Source organism: Melozone crissalis, unplaced genomic scaffold (assembly GCF_028551555.1).
Source record: "Melozone crissalis strain CALT ecotype California unplaced genomic scaffold, PUWL_Pcris_2 ptg000120l_1, whole genome shotgun sequence".
Taxonomy (NCBI): Eukaryota; Metazoa; Chordata; class Aves; order Passeriformes; family Passerellidae; genus Melozone; species Melozone crissalis.
In genome coordinates, this window is record NW_026535896.1 from 3,701,328 (window position 1) to 3,715,524 (window position 14,197).

At 47.8% G+C, this 14,197-nt stretch overlaps 1 protein-coding gene across 4 annotated transcripts in view; it reads right to left on the reverse strand.

The window, feature by feature from the left end:
* Positions 1-14,197, reverse strand: part of ARHGAP32 (Rho GTPase activating protein 32) — a 247,179-nt gene that overhangs the window by 10,243 nt on the left and 222,739 nt on the right. For all 4 annotated transcript variants that reach the window (XM_054292846.1, XM_054292844.1, XM_054292845.1 and 1 more), the window contains 8 exons: positions 12,745-12,847; positions 9,167-9,311; positions 8,462-8,544; positions 6,194-6,301; positions 4,197-4,342; positions 2,067-2,268; positions 1,131-1,276; positions 147-221 (listed from right to left, as the gene is read on the reverse strand). In XM_054292846.1, coding sequence (XP_054148821.1) covers positions 147-221; positions 1,131-1,276; positions 2,067-2,268; positions 4,197-4,342; positions 6,194-6,301; positions 8,462-8,544; positions 9,167-9,311; positions 12,745-12,847 — 1,008 coding nt within the window. The remainder of the gene's footprint in view (positions 1-146; positions 222-1,130; positions 1,277-2,066; positions 2,269-4,196; positions 4,343-6,193; positions 6,302-8,461; positions 8,545-9,166; positions 9,312-12,744; positions 12,848-14,197) is intronic.

Genomic DNA, 14,197 nt, shown 5'->3' on the forward strand with positions numbered 1-14,197 from the left:
GAGCAGAAAGCTGCTTCATCAGTTAGCAAGTTCAGCTTCCCCTGGAGCAGTGGCAAACCTGCCCTGTTGAATATCTACAGCCAGAGATGTCAAAGTGCCTCCCTTAATGCCCATTTCTTGGAAGTGCAGGTAGGATTTTGCCTTACCATCCACAGCATGCAGGGAGGTGAGGGACTCCTCGCTCTTGGCCGAGCGGAGCGTCCCGCTGTCTCCTCGTCCTCCTGAAGGAAGGAACCACACAGGCATCAGTTAGGAAAGGGGTTTCCATTTAGCTGGGTAACGGTGGCAGGAAAAACAAATGCATTTCTAGCACCAACATCACTGTCCTGAGAGTAATCTTGTTTTGAAGGTGGGTTTCTGATTCTCATTTTACCTGGAAACAGTGACCAACCCAAGCGATGACTGCTGCAGGTGACAGGATGGGAAACAATTTCCCACAAGCAAAACCCCTCAAAAAGGGGGAAGGAAGGAACATTTACAGACCCTGTTTTATGGGCACTAAAGAAGTATAATTTCAGTCTCTGAGGAGACAGTCCTGAAGGACATCATAAGCAAGTGTGAAGACTGTGAGGGTAAGAATTTAAAGATCAATCTTTAGAGATGAGGGGATAAAAGTTCTCCTGGGCCCATATTTTGGGATTTGTGATGTCTTTTACTGCAAAAACATGCTGTTGCTATTTTTAAGTTTGGAAAGAAACAGAAAATTACATATGGAAAAGGTTGAGAATTCCACCTACATATGCTGCCTGTGACTACAAAGGGTTGTTGGCTGCCTTCTCTGGGTACTCTGGTGCAGCTTTTGGAGGGAATGTGTTTGTGGGAAGGTGCCTTTCCCTCTTCTGAGAGCAGCAAGGGGAATGAGAAGTGTATTCTCATTTCATAATGAGAGTGTCAGAAGGAATTATCCTGTGACTTGTGATAGCAGCAGCCACATCTTATCCTTCCAAAGCTGTTCCAAGCAAAGCACAGAGCTACGAGCCCTGGCAGGCTCCAGAGCTGCCCGAGATCCACTGGGAAAGAAGAGCTACTGGAGGTGTCATGCACGGCTTGGACGCTAGAAGGAGATAAAAGCCCGCTGGAAACATCACTCTGCCCTGCTGACAATGCCGGGTTTTGGAAGGGGACCTCACCTGCCAGGGCTATGGCTTTCATTTCCGAGGGCTCGCTGGGGTTGCGCTGCAGTTTGCGCTTGGACACGGAGGAGGATTTTCCCAGGTTGAAGAAGGAACGCCAGCTCCCCACTGGAGACTTCTTCATCTTGCTGGGAGGCCTTTTCCTGGGGAGAGAAAATGGAACACATGGATGGAGGGTGGGCTGCAGCTCAATCCTGGCTGCTTTTTATCAGCACTCTCTGCTTTCTGCTCAGAAACTCCAGGTTTCTGCTTGGAACCTCCCTCTTTTCCCAGCTGAGGATGTTTTCTTTCTTCCAGCTCAGCCCTAAAGTCTTGCTGTGTAAATTCCCCCAAACTCCACAAAGCAGCTGCAGTGCAGGTGAGGAAAGGCTCTTCCTTGTCCAGTCCAGCAGCCAAGGGATGAACTTTCTGGAAGAAGCCCCAGTTCTCTGGGAAGCTGGGCAGCCATAAAGGTGTTCAAAAGCATCTCTCTTTTCTATAAAATTCTATAAAACCACTTTAGTCTCCTCCACTACCATATTTAATTTCCAGTGTCCATATTTAAATTCCAGTGAAATGGAGCCTGTCCAACTGCTCCATTTCAAGGGAACCTGGATTTGGGAAGAGCACTTAGTCCTGGAAAACCCCAACATCTGAGGTGTTCACCCTGTTTACATTTCTGTGTGTGACTGGTCCAGGCATCTCTGCATCACAGACAACATGGATTTATACATTAAATGATGTCCCTGGTGAAAACAAGAGGGAGTGGAGCACAAATTATTTGGCTAAACCAACACCACTGATATGAGCTGAATCCTCCCAGAGTCAAAAGCAGGTAGAAAACTGGCCACAATGTTTACATATATAACAAGTCCCAAGTCAATATAAGCAAATTCCTGCTGTATTCAAATTAACACCATTATGACACATGCTGGAGAGGAAACCTGTCTCTACCTTTCAGATGGGAAGTCAATGACTGTGTGGAATTTCCCCTGCAAAGCTGCTGGGCCTTCTCCCACTTCGATGTACTTGCTGTCTGCCACGATGGGAGAGTTGATCTGGGCCTGTGTCCGTGCCTGAGCCTCCTCCAGCGTGAGCAGCTTGGTGGAGGGGGAGGACACCAGCAGAGACTTGGGCCGGGATAAAGAGCTGTGCCCTGCAAGGGAAAACCACAGGCAACAGGGAGAGTCAGCACAGGCAGTGCAGAGATCAAAGCTCAGCTCTGTGTGTCTAGGGAGGTGCTGTGTTTTTCTGAACCTCTGTTATCCCAGCCATTGAAAGATGTGGACAAAATGTGATCACAACGTCACAGATATGTTGATGACTAAAAGAATGATGGATTAGTGTATTAAAAAAAAAACAACAGAGGCAAGCAGGTAGGATGGAAACCTTTGTGACACATTCTCCTTCATCTGGATGATGCAAGAGCCTGTAAAGAAAATGATGTTTTTCCTTTGTATAAAACCTGTCTGGGTCATGCCCAGATTTCACCTCTCGGTGTAGCAGGAAATGCCACATGTGACTGAAGCTGCTACAAGCCAAAGTGCACCTGGACACAGCAAACAGAATCTGCTGTGTGGCCTGCCTGTGGCCTTTGGAGCTTGTGCCTGGTTTTGGTGATGAATGTGCAAAATTTGAAAGCTGCTGCCTCCTGCTGCTGACAGCTTCACTGTAGAGATTATGGGGAGTCTGCTGTAGGAGCAGCTCTCCTGTGTCTGCCATTGCCTCTGGTGTTTCTGGGGTGATTCCCAGGTGAGTTCAGGCTTTGGGGGAGTTGTATCAGTGCAGAATATCCTGCTTGGTCCAGTTCCATGGCTGTCCCTGGAGCAGCACAGCTCTGTGTGAAGGATGCAGAGTCTGTGGAGGGGTGTAGGAGCTGTAAACATCACTCAGCTGTCCTGGGTCAAGTTTGGGTTAAAACAGGTTTGGCAGCACCATTTCCCCCTCTCAGCAGTGGGTGCAGGAGCTGTGCTCACACCCAGAGGCTCCCAGGAAGCCGTGCTGGAATGCAGAACTCCTGCACTCAGCCAACACAACAGCCTGACCCTGCTCCCTGCCAGAGCTGTGTCAAAGCCACTGAATGCAAATGACCGAGTCATTAAACAATTAGCTGAATTTACATGGGGCATTCTAAGCCTGGATAATCATCTGGCTGGGATTCTGAGCATGCTTATCTTCCTTCCCCTGGCAGAGTCAGCCTGCTGGGGCTGGCACTGCTCAGCCAAGCTAACCTCTGGCTTCCATGGACTTAGAACTGCCCTACAGTAGGAGAAAAAGCTGGACTTGGATCAACTCTGCCAGCCTAAGCAGAGGTAGGGTTTGTTTAAAAGAAGGGAGCAGCAAATACAGTGCAAACACAGCTCTCTGCAGTCCCCAGGTGGTGCTAACTGCAGCAGCTGTGCATGTTTCAGTCACAGGCAGGTTATCAAGGCAGATGGTGCAGCCTTAATGCTGCTTAGGAGCAGGAACAGCTTGTGGCAGCCATACTAACACAGAGAGTAAACTTTCCTCCTGGTGCAACTCTGCTCCTTCTCAATGGAAAAGCTACACGGTCTCAGTTACTCAAGGGAATTTGTAGGCTCCAAGGCTGGATGACATACCAGGTGCTCCAGGTTCATTCCTCATCCTACAGCAACATCAGCCTGAGCAAGTGCAAGATTTCAGTTTCTTAGCCTCAACATGACTGAATGCAGAGAGACTGCTTTACACCAGCTTGTTCTATTTGTGTTTAAGGTAAGGGATGAGGGCAGACAGACTTAGCTCCGATGGGTAAGTATGCAGGAGCACCAGAAAAGATGGTTTTAAAAAGGAGAGGGAGCAGGAGAAAAAATGATATAAGTGATTCCTTGCAATTTCTCAGTGGTAGAACATAGAAGTAGAAAACATTCATGTCTGCATTCCTGTGGGGCATCAGTGGCTTTTAAGAAAAGTACTGACAGCAATTTCTAAAAGCAGGCCATCTCTGTCTGGTTCTGGCATCCCAGCCCAGCAATGTGCCCTCCAGGTTAAAACAAACATGTTTCCGTGTCCCAGAGGAGCCCAGGCAGCCGTGCAGCGCTGCTCCTGGCCCAGGGAAGCACCCACCTGCCCCATCGCGGATGACGGAGCTGAGCTTGGAGCTGAAGAGCACGTCCACGTGGTTCAGGATGAACTCCACCACCACCGACTGGATGCGCACCTCCATGAAGGCGGCCGTGCCGCTGAAGCACGCCGACTCGATCTGCTTGGACCTGCAGGGACACAGCACAGGGAAGAGGCTCCTGCTGGGCCAGGCCTGGGCTCCTGTGGGGCTGCAGGGCCTGGGGCTCGGCCACAAAGGGTTCAGGCACGGCTGGGGTTACACCTCGGCATCGCTCACAAATCATCGCTGACCGGGGGGATTTATGGCCAAACTTCAGATCTAGGTTAAAGCCTTATTGATGGGGCAAGAGGAACACTGGGGAGTGTGGGAGAGTGTCCCTTTCTCGGCTGTTTTGATGGCCTGGAAAGGCTCGGGATGGCCTTGGGACAGCCCGCGCTCCAAAGGACGGAAAGAGTCTTCAGGTTTTTTCTCGGTCTTCAGTGTTTATTAGTTTTTATCTACAAGATTTTCTCTCGGCCCGACAGAGGTCTGCACAGCACGTCAGCCATGAGCACACTGAGAGCCCTCGGGGCGGTCACTTATCTTTATACCCAAAACTACGTATAAGATATTTACCTATTTTCCCCAATGCCTTTCACCCTTATTGACAAGTGCACTTTTAGTAAGAACCAATCCCAAAGTGCCACCACCACCACAGAAGATGGAGGCCAAGAAGAAGAAGGAGGAGGACAGGACACGCCCTAATTCCTCCATCTTGTCTCCCTAGAACCCCCCTGTACCGAAATTCTAAACCCTGTGTTTCACTCTATAATTAACCTATCCCTTCACCATTTATCCCCGTGTGATCCTCCCATCCTCACACAGGTGTCATCTCCTGTGCAGGATCAAAGTCCAACCACCAAACACTTCTGGCAACGTTCCAGGACCTCCGAGCCCCCCAAGGGTTATCTCGGTGACTCTGCACATCAGGACTGCTGTGCTGATATCCCACAGGAGAGGTCTGAATTGAGGTTAATACACTGAACACCCAAAATCAAGAGCTTTTTGTTAACTCATTTCCACGACTGGCACAGTTTAAGGCAGTGCTGTTGTATAAACCTGCTGTGGCCTCTAAGAGGATTTTCCCCCAAGCAGGGAGTGTCTCCACCTGATCCTACTGAGTGAATGCTCCAGGACTCACCAAAGCAAACTCAAACATGAGGTCACTCCACTGCTTGTGGGGGAATTGCCAGAAAGAGGAGCCCACCTGCATGAACTGGGAGTGCCCAAGGGCAGATCAGACAGGGCTTGGAGCAACCTGGGGAAGGTGTCCCTGCCCATGGCAGGGGGTGGCACTGGATGAGCTTTAATATCCCTCCCAACCCAAACTCTGCTGGGATTCCATGATGAACTGCCCACTCAGATTTCTCAGGTTGGTAACAACAGCAGGTGAGAAATCAGTACAATAAAGGGCAGGAGGATAATATTTTTTTCTCTTAAAGCAAAATTTTTAAGTTACACCAATAAAATGCCCTATCATCCAGATTCAAAACAGATTTATCCAAGTTAATTTCTGTAAGTTTGAATTCTTGCAGCCAAAAGCTGTCAAATTAGACTCTAGAGACTTATGCAGTGGGAAATCAGTGATGCCACTGTAGAAATTCTCCTGGATGATCAAGGACACATCAGTTTCATCTAACCAAGAGGAGAGAAATTATCCTCTAAAAGAGGGTTCAGGGAATTCTTCTTTGTTACTACTGACAAAACTGCAGCCAGTGGAACTGAGTTGTGCGAGACAGGATAACACAGGGGCTGTTTTACATCACGAGGTCAGGAACTTGCCAGCCAATCTTAAATCCTGCTTACAATAATTTCCCATATTTTACAGGAGGTGAAGAGTGCACTGGGTGAAGAGAGGAAGAGCTCTTTCCAGCTGCTGAAAGCTGAGATTTTCTGGAGTATCTGTTGCTTATAAATGTAAACATTTCTTTTCTATTGAAATGGGAAAATCCCAGAGTACCTGAGGAGGTTTGGAGCCCACACGATGGCCAAGTTCTTGGTGTGCATATTTGTGATGGAGCAATAATCAGCCAGACGAGCCAAGTGTCTCATTAGGAACTCCAGTGTCCTGGAAAACAGGAGAGAGGCAAATGTTCAGCACCACTGAGCAAAGCCAGGCCGTGATCCACAGCACAAAGCCAGCTCATTATTTCCTTGTGATCTGACAGCTCCCACCAAGGAATGCTGAACTCCTTCCCCCCAGCCCCACCGTGGAGCTGGCTTTGGCAGCACTGACACAGCCTGGGCTGAGGGCAGTCTCTCCTGACTGCTCCAGGCTCAAGGAAAGGACAGTTCCAGGAAAAACCCTTTGCAGGTGTGTGCCAGCTGTGAGGGGCTGCTCAGGGATGTGTGGGGAAGGACGTGGAATGCTAATCCTGGCATGGGGTATTGATTTAGACACCCCAGAACAATGAAAATACTGGCTGTGGGTTTCTCAGAGGTTGGTAAGGCAGATAGAAGGTTAAACTTCAGAGGCTTCTGTTCATATTAAAAAATGGTACGATTTGTATATTAAGTTTGATACACACTAGGGAGGAGGGAGCAGGAGGTGGCAGTGAAAATGCTGCTGTACCCTCCTGGTGCCCCTGGCGTGTGTCTGTCTCACAGCCTATTCTTTTTGGGGGGAAGAGAGATGGAACAGAGAGGGTGTTTTGGGGCTGAAAATTCCACAAATAGACAAGATTGGAAGTAAAGAAAATGCCTCTGTCTGGAAGCCAAACAGACAGCTCCTGCCTGTGACTTCTCATCACTGAGCAGCAGAAAAATGAAGTGTTTTTTTCCTTTTTCCAAGCAAAGCCCAGGAAAGGAGAGCAGCACCCTGTGACCTACAGCATTCCACATGCTGCTGTTGGCTGTGCCCTCTCTCTGAGACTCACATGCTGCTGGTACCAGAACCCAGTTTAACCAGCCCCATAAACTAAAAATCATTTCAGGGGAAAAGGTGAATGAAAAGGAAAAGAAAGAGATCAGTTTATTTTTTAAAGGGCCACACCCCCTCAATTAACATCAATATTGAAATTAGTTACTAGAAGCAGCAGCTGTTGCACCAACTAGCCAACCTTATTTGAAGAGCAAGTAACACAGCTGTAGTTTATAACACATCAGTTAAACCCCAGTTAACTTTTATAATTAGTTATTTATACCACTCATTGCAGCATTGCAATTGTCCAGCTAATCACCACACATCACAGTAACTGCAATTTAAACATTTATTGGCAGAAATGACTACAAATAGTTATCAATAGCTGTCCTCATGTGTTACACCTGACCCCTCAGACCAGAATTCTGACTTCACCTCTAGATTAACATACATTAACGTACATTACAAAAATCAGTTGATGATTGTAATGAAATATTCTAATTAGGCATCAACAGCCAAATACTGCCTGCATGCACCCCAAATGGTCACTTACCTGAACCACTGGGACACACCAGGGGAGCTGGCCCAGCCAATTAAAATAGGTACCTATCTGTAAATAACTTCCACCATATGTTGTCATTAGCTATTTCTACCAATTACAATTCCCAATTAGTGAATGCATCACTAGTTATTAAAGTCTCATTAACATGCAGTATCTATACAGCTGTTAAAGCCAATCACCAATACCAATTTGTCTGGTACCTTTTCACCATACCCTGCCATAATTTTTAATACTAAAGACTGTTAAAATGTTGTTCTTAGTCAAGACTCATTACCATATAGCACAATTTCTTATTACTACTAATTAGCTTGAATATAGTATTTTAATTGGTGGTTTTAAAACACCATATTATGCTACTCTAATACATTATACTAATATAATTAATTACATCAGTTATTCTGAGAGCATTGTTGTTATTTGCTAATTACTATTATTGCAGGGAGGGGCAAACTGGAGACAAAATACAGTTGACCAAGTTTGGCTGAAGGTCTGAGCAATTTTTTGGCTATATTTCATTTTTTTAAAAGTGCTGTTAGCACTGGTATTGTACCCCCTACAATAAAACTGTTTCCTTACTCTGACATAACAAGCTCCTATTTCCCTCCTAGATGGAGTTTCTAAGGACCTGAAGTAAGACCATGCTTAGTGGACAGTGTTTGGTAAGGAGCTAATTAAAATATAAACCAACTTTTGACAGCCATAACCATTTCAATATGCAGAGGCACAGGGTGGCTGTCTTGAGAGGGAAAGTGGAATTACAGAATTCCTCTCACAAAATGCCCACAACACCCAAAGGCTGCACTGACCTGTAGTGGGGAGGAGGCAGCTGCTGGATCACATCGTGGATCTTAACCAGCCTTTCCTCATCTGTAGCAGCAGAAACAGCATCCTGGAATGAGGCAGGAAAGGATTTAGCTGCAAATAAATCCCAAACCTTGGCAGTCAGGGGGGTTTTGTTGCTCTTCTCCCCCTTAGGTTGGGGGGGGTCTGTCTTGGGGACTGAGCAGCATATGGATCATGTAAGGAAGGGCAAGTAAGTCATGACCTGGGGCATGTTAATGGCACAGAGAATTTCTGCAGAAGACATTCAGCTCAGAGCAGCATTTGCTTCCAATCCCATTCCTGGGAAATGGCAAACGAGAGGGGAATTCCTGCAAAGCATGGGAGTTGTGCCAGGGACCATCTGCTGTGGCCCCACAAGTGGAACCAACACAGCGTGGCAGAGGGGACAAAGGCACCTCTGAGTGACTTAAAGGGGACACAGAAAAGGCCCCTCAGACCCCAGGGCACTGCCAGCCCCTCCTGGAACGGCAGGGTGGAATCAGGAGTGTGGGCAGCACGGTGTCAGGCTGGCAATTCTGGTGACACACCCTCCTGATGGCTCTAACAACCCCAAGTGAGGCAGACAGAGAGGGAAGTGTGTGGAAGGCAGGTCCAGCTTCCAGGACTTCTCTGCTCTACCAGCTGAAGGCCCACTGAAGGGGGAAGTGCCCCCCGTGTCTCACACTCACAGAGAACTTCTCGTAGAGCTGGTAGGTGAGCAGGGGGTTGGGCAGCTCTCGGAAGTACAGCTTGCACAGGGAGCCCACACAGTGGATGTCCTGGATGTAAATGTCCTTGGTCAGGTCAGGAATCTGCTCGGAGTCAAACTCGTGGCTGGCAATGAGAACGGAGAAATGGGGAAAGGGCTCTGAGGAGGAGGAATGAAATCAAACCCAGCACAAATTACAGCAAGGCTTTCCTGATTTACAGGAAAAAATAAACACTTAGTCACCAAAACCACATGACCCACGACTGTGGGGCAGCCAGTGGGGATATTTTTCAAAAAAGAGACTTTTCCTTTTTCTAATAAAGCATTTTCAGTTAATTTTACAACCAACTGGCTGCAATCCCTTTTGCTGCATCAGGGCTTTTTGCAAAGTCTCCAGAGAACATCTTCCAAGCCCACAAGTTTAACTCCCAAGGGCTGTGACTGGGATTGCCCATAGGAACGATGAGAGCTGCTGTCCCTCTGCATTTCAAAGGCCTGCAAATGGCAATGATAAAGTCCTGCCAGCGTCACTTCCATCAGCAGCACATGGAAACCAGTGAGTGCAGGAATTCCTGGGGGATGAGCTGGTGAGCTGAGCCTGCCTCTGCTACAGGGAGAAGACAGCCAGGAACCACATGAAGAAAACCCCATAGCACTCCCTTGGTTTTCAGAGAGAGAAAAAAACCCAATCACCAATGTTTCTGAAATAAAAGCTGAGCTCAGAAGGCTGAGGGCTGCCTTGCTGCTGGCATATCTGCTGGGCAGTGCTGTTTCCAATTAGCAGGACACTGCAGGGCCATGAGAGCTGTGAGCCAGGCCCTGGGAGCTGCAGAACCTTGGGGCCCCTGCCAGAGCCTTGAGGCTGCTCACAGCCATGGGGCTCATCCTGCCAGCACTGCAACCACAGGGAGTGGGCTGGGTGAAGTGCCCCACCCCTGTCCCTGTCCTGTCCCCCACCCAAAGCTGGCAGGTTGTGCCCAGAGGGTCACACAACCCTGAGCTCACCCTGCCTGAGGAGAAGAACACACCCAGGGCTCCAGGTGTGTTTGTAGCTGAGCCCTCCTGGAATCAGGATGGACTCTTTCCATCCCTGGACATGGACACTGCTCATGGGAAGCCTTTCACTCCCACCAGACAAGGGGCAGGAGTGCTCCCCACCTTCTGAGGGTGAACAGCCCATCCCTTCCTCACCCTAAGGACAGCAGAGGAGCAAAGGAAGCATTCAATTTTCCACATGCCCAGTGTCCAGCTCACACCACTTCCACAGGCACCTTCTGACTCATCCCTTGCTCACATCTAGGACAGAAACTCAGCTCTGCAGAAAAGCCCAGGAAGGCACCAGCCCACCCCACACAGACACACTCAGCCCTGGCTCCAACTCCCTGCCCATACCCTGCCCTACTCCAGTGGTTTTTCCTAGGAATAAAGCTCACACTCTGTCAAATGCTCCGTTGCAGAAGTGAATATGGAGGGAAGAGAGGAGTGCCCCACCACATTCAACCCTCCTCCTGTCTACACTGGCTGTTTCCAGAGCTACATGTTATTCCTTCTGACCCAAAGGAAGATTTTGTTAGGTGAAGAACAACTGCACAGCTTCTCAGAAAGAGCCAGGATACCAGGATCCAGGGATCAACACCCCAAATCAACAGTGGCTGTTTGCCCACCTGCCAAATAAAGGCAGCTACTGCCCTACTGAAGAGCCAACATCTGTTCCATGGAAATCTCCCATGTGGAATAAATTCTCTAACCTTCTCTCCAACCAAAAAGCCCTTTAAATCCAGGAGATCCAGATCTTCCATGGGATATCTAAGCACAGTGATTAATTTATAAGGATACTGCAGCCCCAGCTTTGGAATGAGCCTAATGCCCTGTTTATACAGCTGGGAACTGCAGCAAGATGTGTCTTATGTTCATCAAACACTCAAAATCTGTAGGGATTTACATGAACAGGACAGTGTCAATAAGTTATGCCATGTACTCCCTTCCTTTTGTTTTTGGAACATCTCAGAAACCTGGAAAACAGGCTGTCACTTCATTCTCTGCACTACAACAGGGAATGATGCCATTACAATTTTAGAAAACCATTTTTAAAGCACCTTGATACACAATGAAGGAGAAAGTGGTCTTGGTAACACAAAAGGAAAAAAATTGACTAGGGCAGAGATTAGATGGATGGTCCAGCACAAGGCAAAACAGGGAATAAAGGAATATAACTGAAGCAATGCCAAATGTTTTATTCAGCCACAGCTCCACACAGCCTTTAGATCCTGCATATAAAAACTTTGGGACCAGATTTTTAAAATGGGACTTGCTGGGATAAGAAACAGGATTAATCTGAACCAGAACAAGCCCATCCATCCAAGGGTTTGAACAGTCACTGTACCAGCTCAAACCTGCCCACTGAACTGGGGGACAGCTCGTCCAAAACAGCCTCTCTGCCCATGGCAAAGAGCCCTGTGCTGCCCTGGCCAGGCCCTGGGCCCAGGAGCAGTGCTGGTGAGTCCCATCCACCCAGCACATCAATGCTCCACAGCACAACATTCTACACCAAACCACAGGAGGACAACAGCCTCATGAAAGAGGAAAGGAAGTTTGCTGTGGTGGGAACAGCTTCTACCCAGAACACTCCTGGCCCTTCCCTTGCAGCACAGCAATGCCCCCACCAGACTCAGGCACGCATCCTTTGCACATTCCCAATGAACTGCTGGTAAGCCAGGAGCCCAAGGCAGCAGGGAGAAGCACTGGCTGCTCCAAAGGGCTCCTGGAGAGAGAAAGAACAGAAATGGAAGATGGCAGCACAGTGACACCAGGATCCTGACACTTTATCCTGAAGGAAAGCTCCGTGCAGGAGGGATGTGCAGAGGAAGGCCAGGCTGTGCCCTGCCCCCCTACTATAAATGATGCCTGTACTTAAGTAAAGAGGCCATAAAAGCAAGAAATAACTTTCATTCCATTGCTTGCCTTTCCATTTTATGCAGTGTGGAAACAGCCTTGGGTTATGTCAGTTGGGTACAGCACAAGCTGTGTGTGACTGACTCAGTTCCAGAGCTGGAAGCACCAGAAGCAGGGATGCTGGTTGGGATGTGACCCCACACAATGCTATCAGTGCTGCTCCTGTTAGCGTTCACAAACACATAATCATGGGGGATTATATGCTGTGCTGTTTATTAAGAGCTCTGGGAATCGGGGTATATTCAACCCAAATCTGACTCCGACCATACATCCGAAATCATCATGTTTTATACTCTATCGTTATATAACTTTCATGTTAATCATTAAACTTATATTATTCTATTGTATACATAAATTTAGCCCCTCTCTGAATTTCCAACATAGTTTCTCACTATTCTTCTTATGGTTATATAATAATTACATTTAATTCCTAAACAATCATCACATCTAACAATTATATAATTTATCACACTGCTTACGCAGGTGCAGTTGATCTGGGAAAGCACAAAGCCGAACATTTTAGATTCTATCTTTAACTTTTTCCAGGGTTCCACTATCACTCCCAGGATGCCAGTGCCTGATAACAAAAGGTTCATTGCAGCTTACCGCAGTTTCTGGATGTTGGAGGCGATCCCGGAGAGGCGGTAGATGCCATCCACGATGCCGTGCTTCTCGATGAACTCCGTGCAGCTCTTGAGCACCTGGGGCACTGAACAACAACAGCACGGTTAGTACAGACCTGCTGCAGGCTGGGCCCTTGGCAGCTGCCATAAACTGCCCCCACCTGGGCCCTGGCTTCAGCTCCTCCTTAGGGAAGAAAGCCTGCAGGAAATGTAACTTCAGGAGTCCGTGTGGAAACTGGTCAGAGGTGTTCCTGCTTCAACAAGGGAATGCCAGAATATGAATCGGGTCAAAAAAAACCAGTTCTGGTCTGTCGCTGATGGACACGAAAGAACACAAGCACACCACCTCTCTCAAGGTGAAGGAAAAAAGGGGAGTTTTATTCCCTGACTCCAATATTTATAGTTTTACAAAAGTGACAGTGGATTGGAAGGTGACAGTGACACCTCTGCAATGGCACTGGTCAAACCAACAGCCCATCAACTCTCTCCTCCTCCATAAAGGAATGAAAAAACAATGAGTTATTTACAGAAAGTGTGTGAGAAAGTTCACTACAACAATGTCAACATCAGAAGGCTTAGAAAATCTTAAAAAACCACGGCGACACTGGTCAGAGACAGTGAAGGTTCCATGGCAACTCCCATGGGAACTGTGGTGTGAAATCCCATTCCAGGAGATGGAATAAATACTTTCAAAACTATACACAATTAACCTATCCTGTTGGTTCAAGGAAATATAAACAAGCCTGTAGGAAATGTAACTTCAGGAGTCCATGTGGAAACTGGTCAGAGGTGTTCCTGCTTCAACAAGGGAATGCCAGAATATGAATCAGGTCAAAAAAAGCCAGTTCTGGTCAGAGACAGTGAAGCTTCCATGGTAACTCCCATGGGAACTGTGGTGTGAAATCCCATTCCAGGAGTTGGAATAAATTCTTTCAAATCTATACAGAATTAACCTATCCTGCTTGGTTTAAGGAAATATAAACATCAGGGAGATGCTACTTTTGGCGGCACAGACAGGAGAGCTTTTACAGCTGATAATTTCATCTTAAATGTCTGCCAGAGCATGGCTGGGTATGGAGAGCTTCACAGCATCCCACACTCCCAGAAAGTGCAGACAGAGCAGAGCATGACAGAATGGAAAAGTCAGCCCAGGGGATATAATTAGGTGTCAAGTTAATACTGCAGCCGCTTCACCACCCCATTCCTTCCAGCTGGCTTCCCAGGCTCATGCACATCCAGTGCTGGAGCTGTGTGTCCGTCCATGAGGAGCAGCAAATCACTGGATTTACAACAGACACTAAAACTGCCCTGAACACAGAGAGAAAACCAGGATGGAGCTCCTGTGAGCATCAGCAAACCCTGATGGGAAAAGCTGGGATCCCTGTGGGTCCCCCTGCCAGCCAGCCTTTTGCAGCAGCTCCTCTGCTGATCTCAGT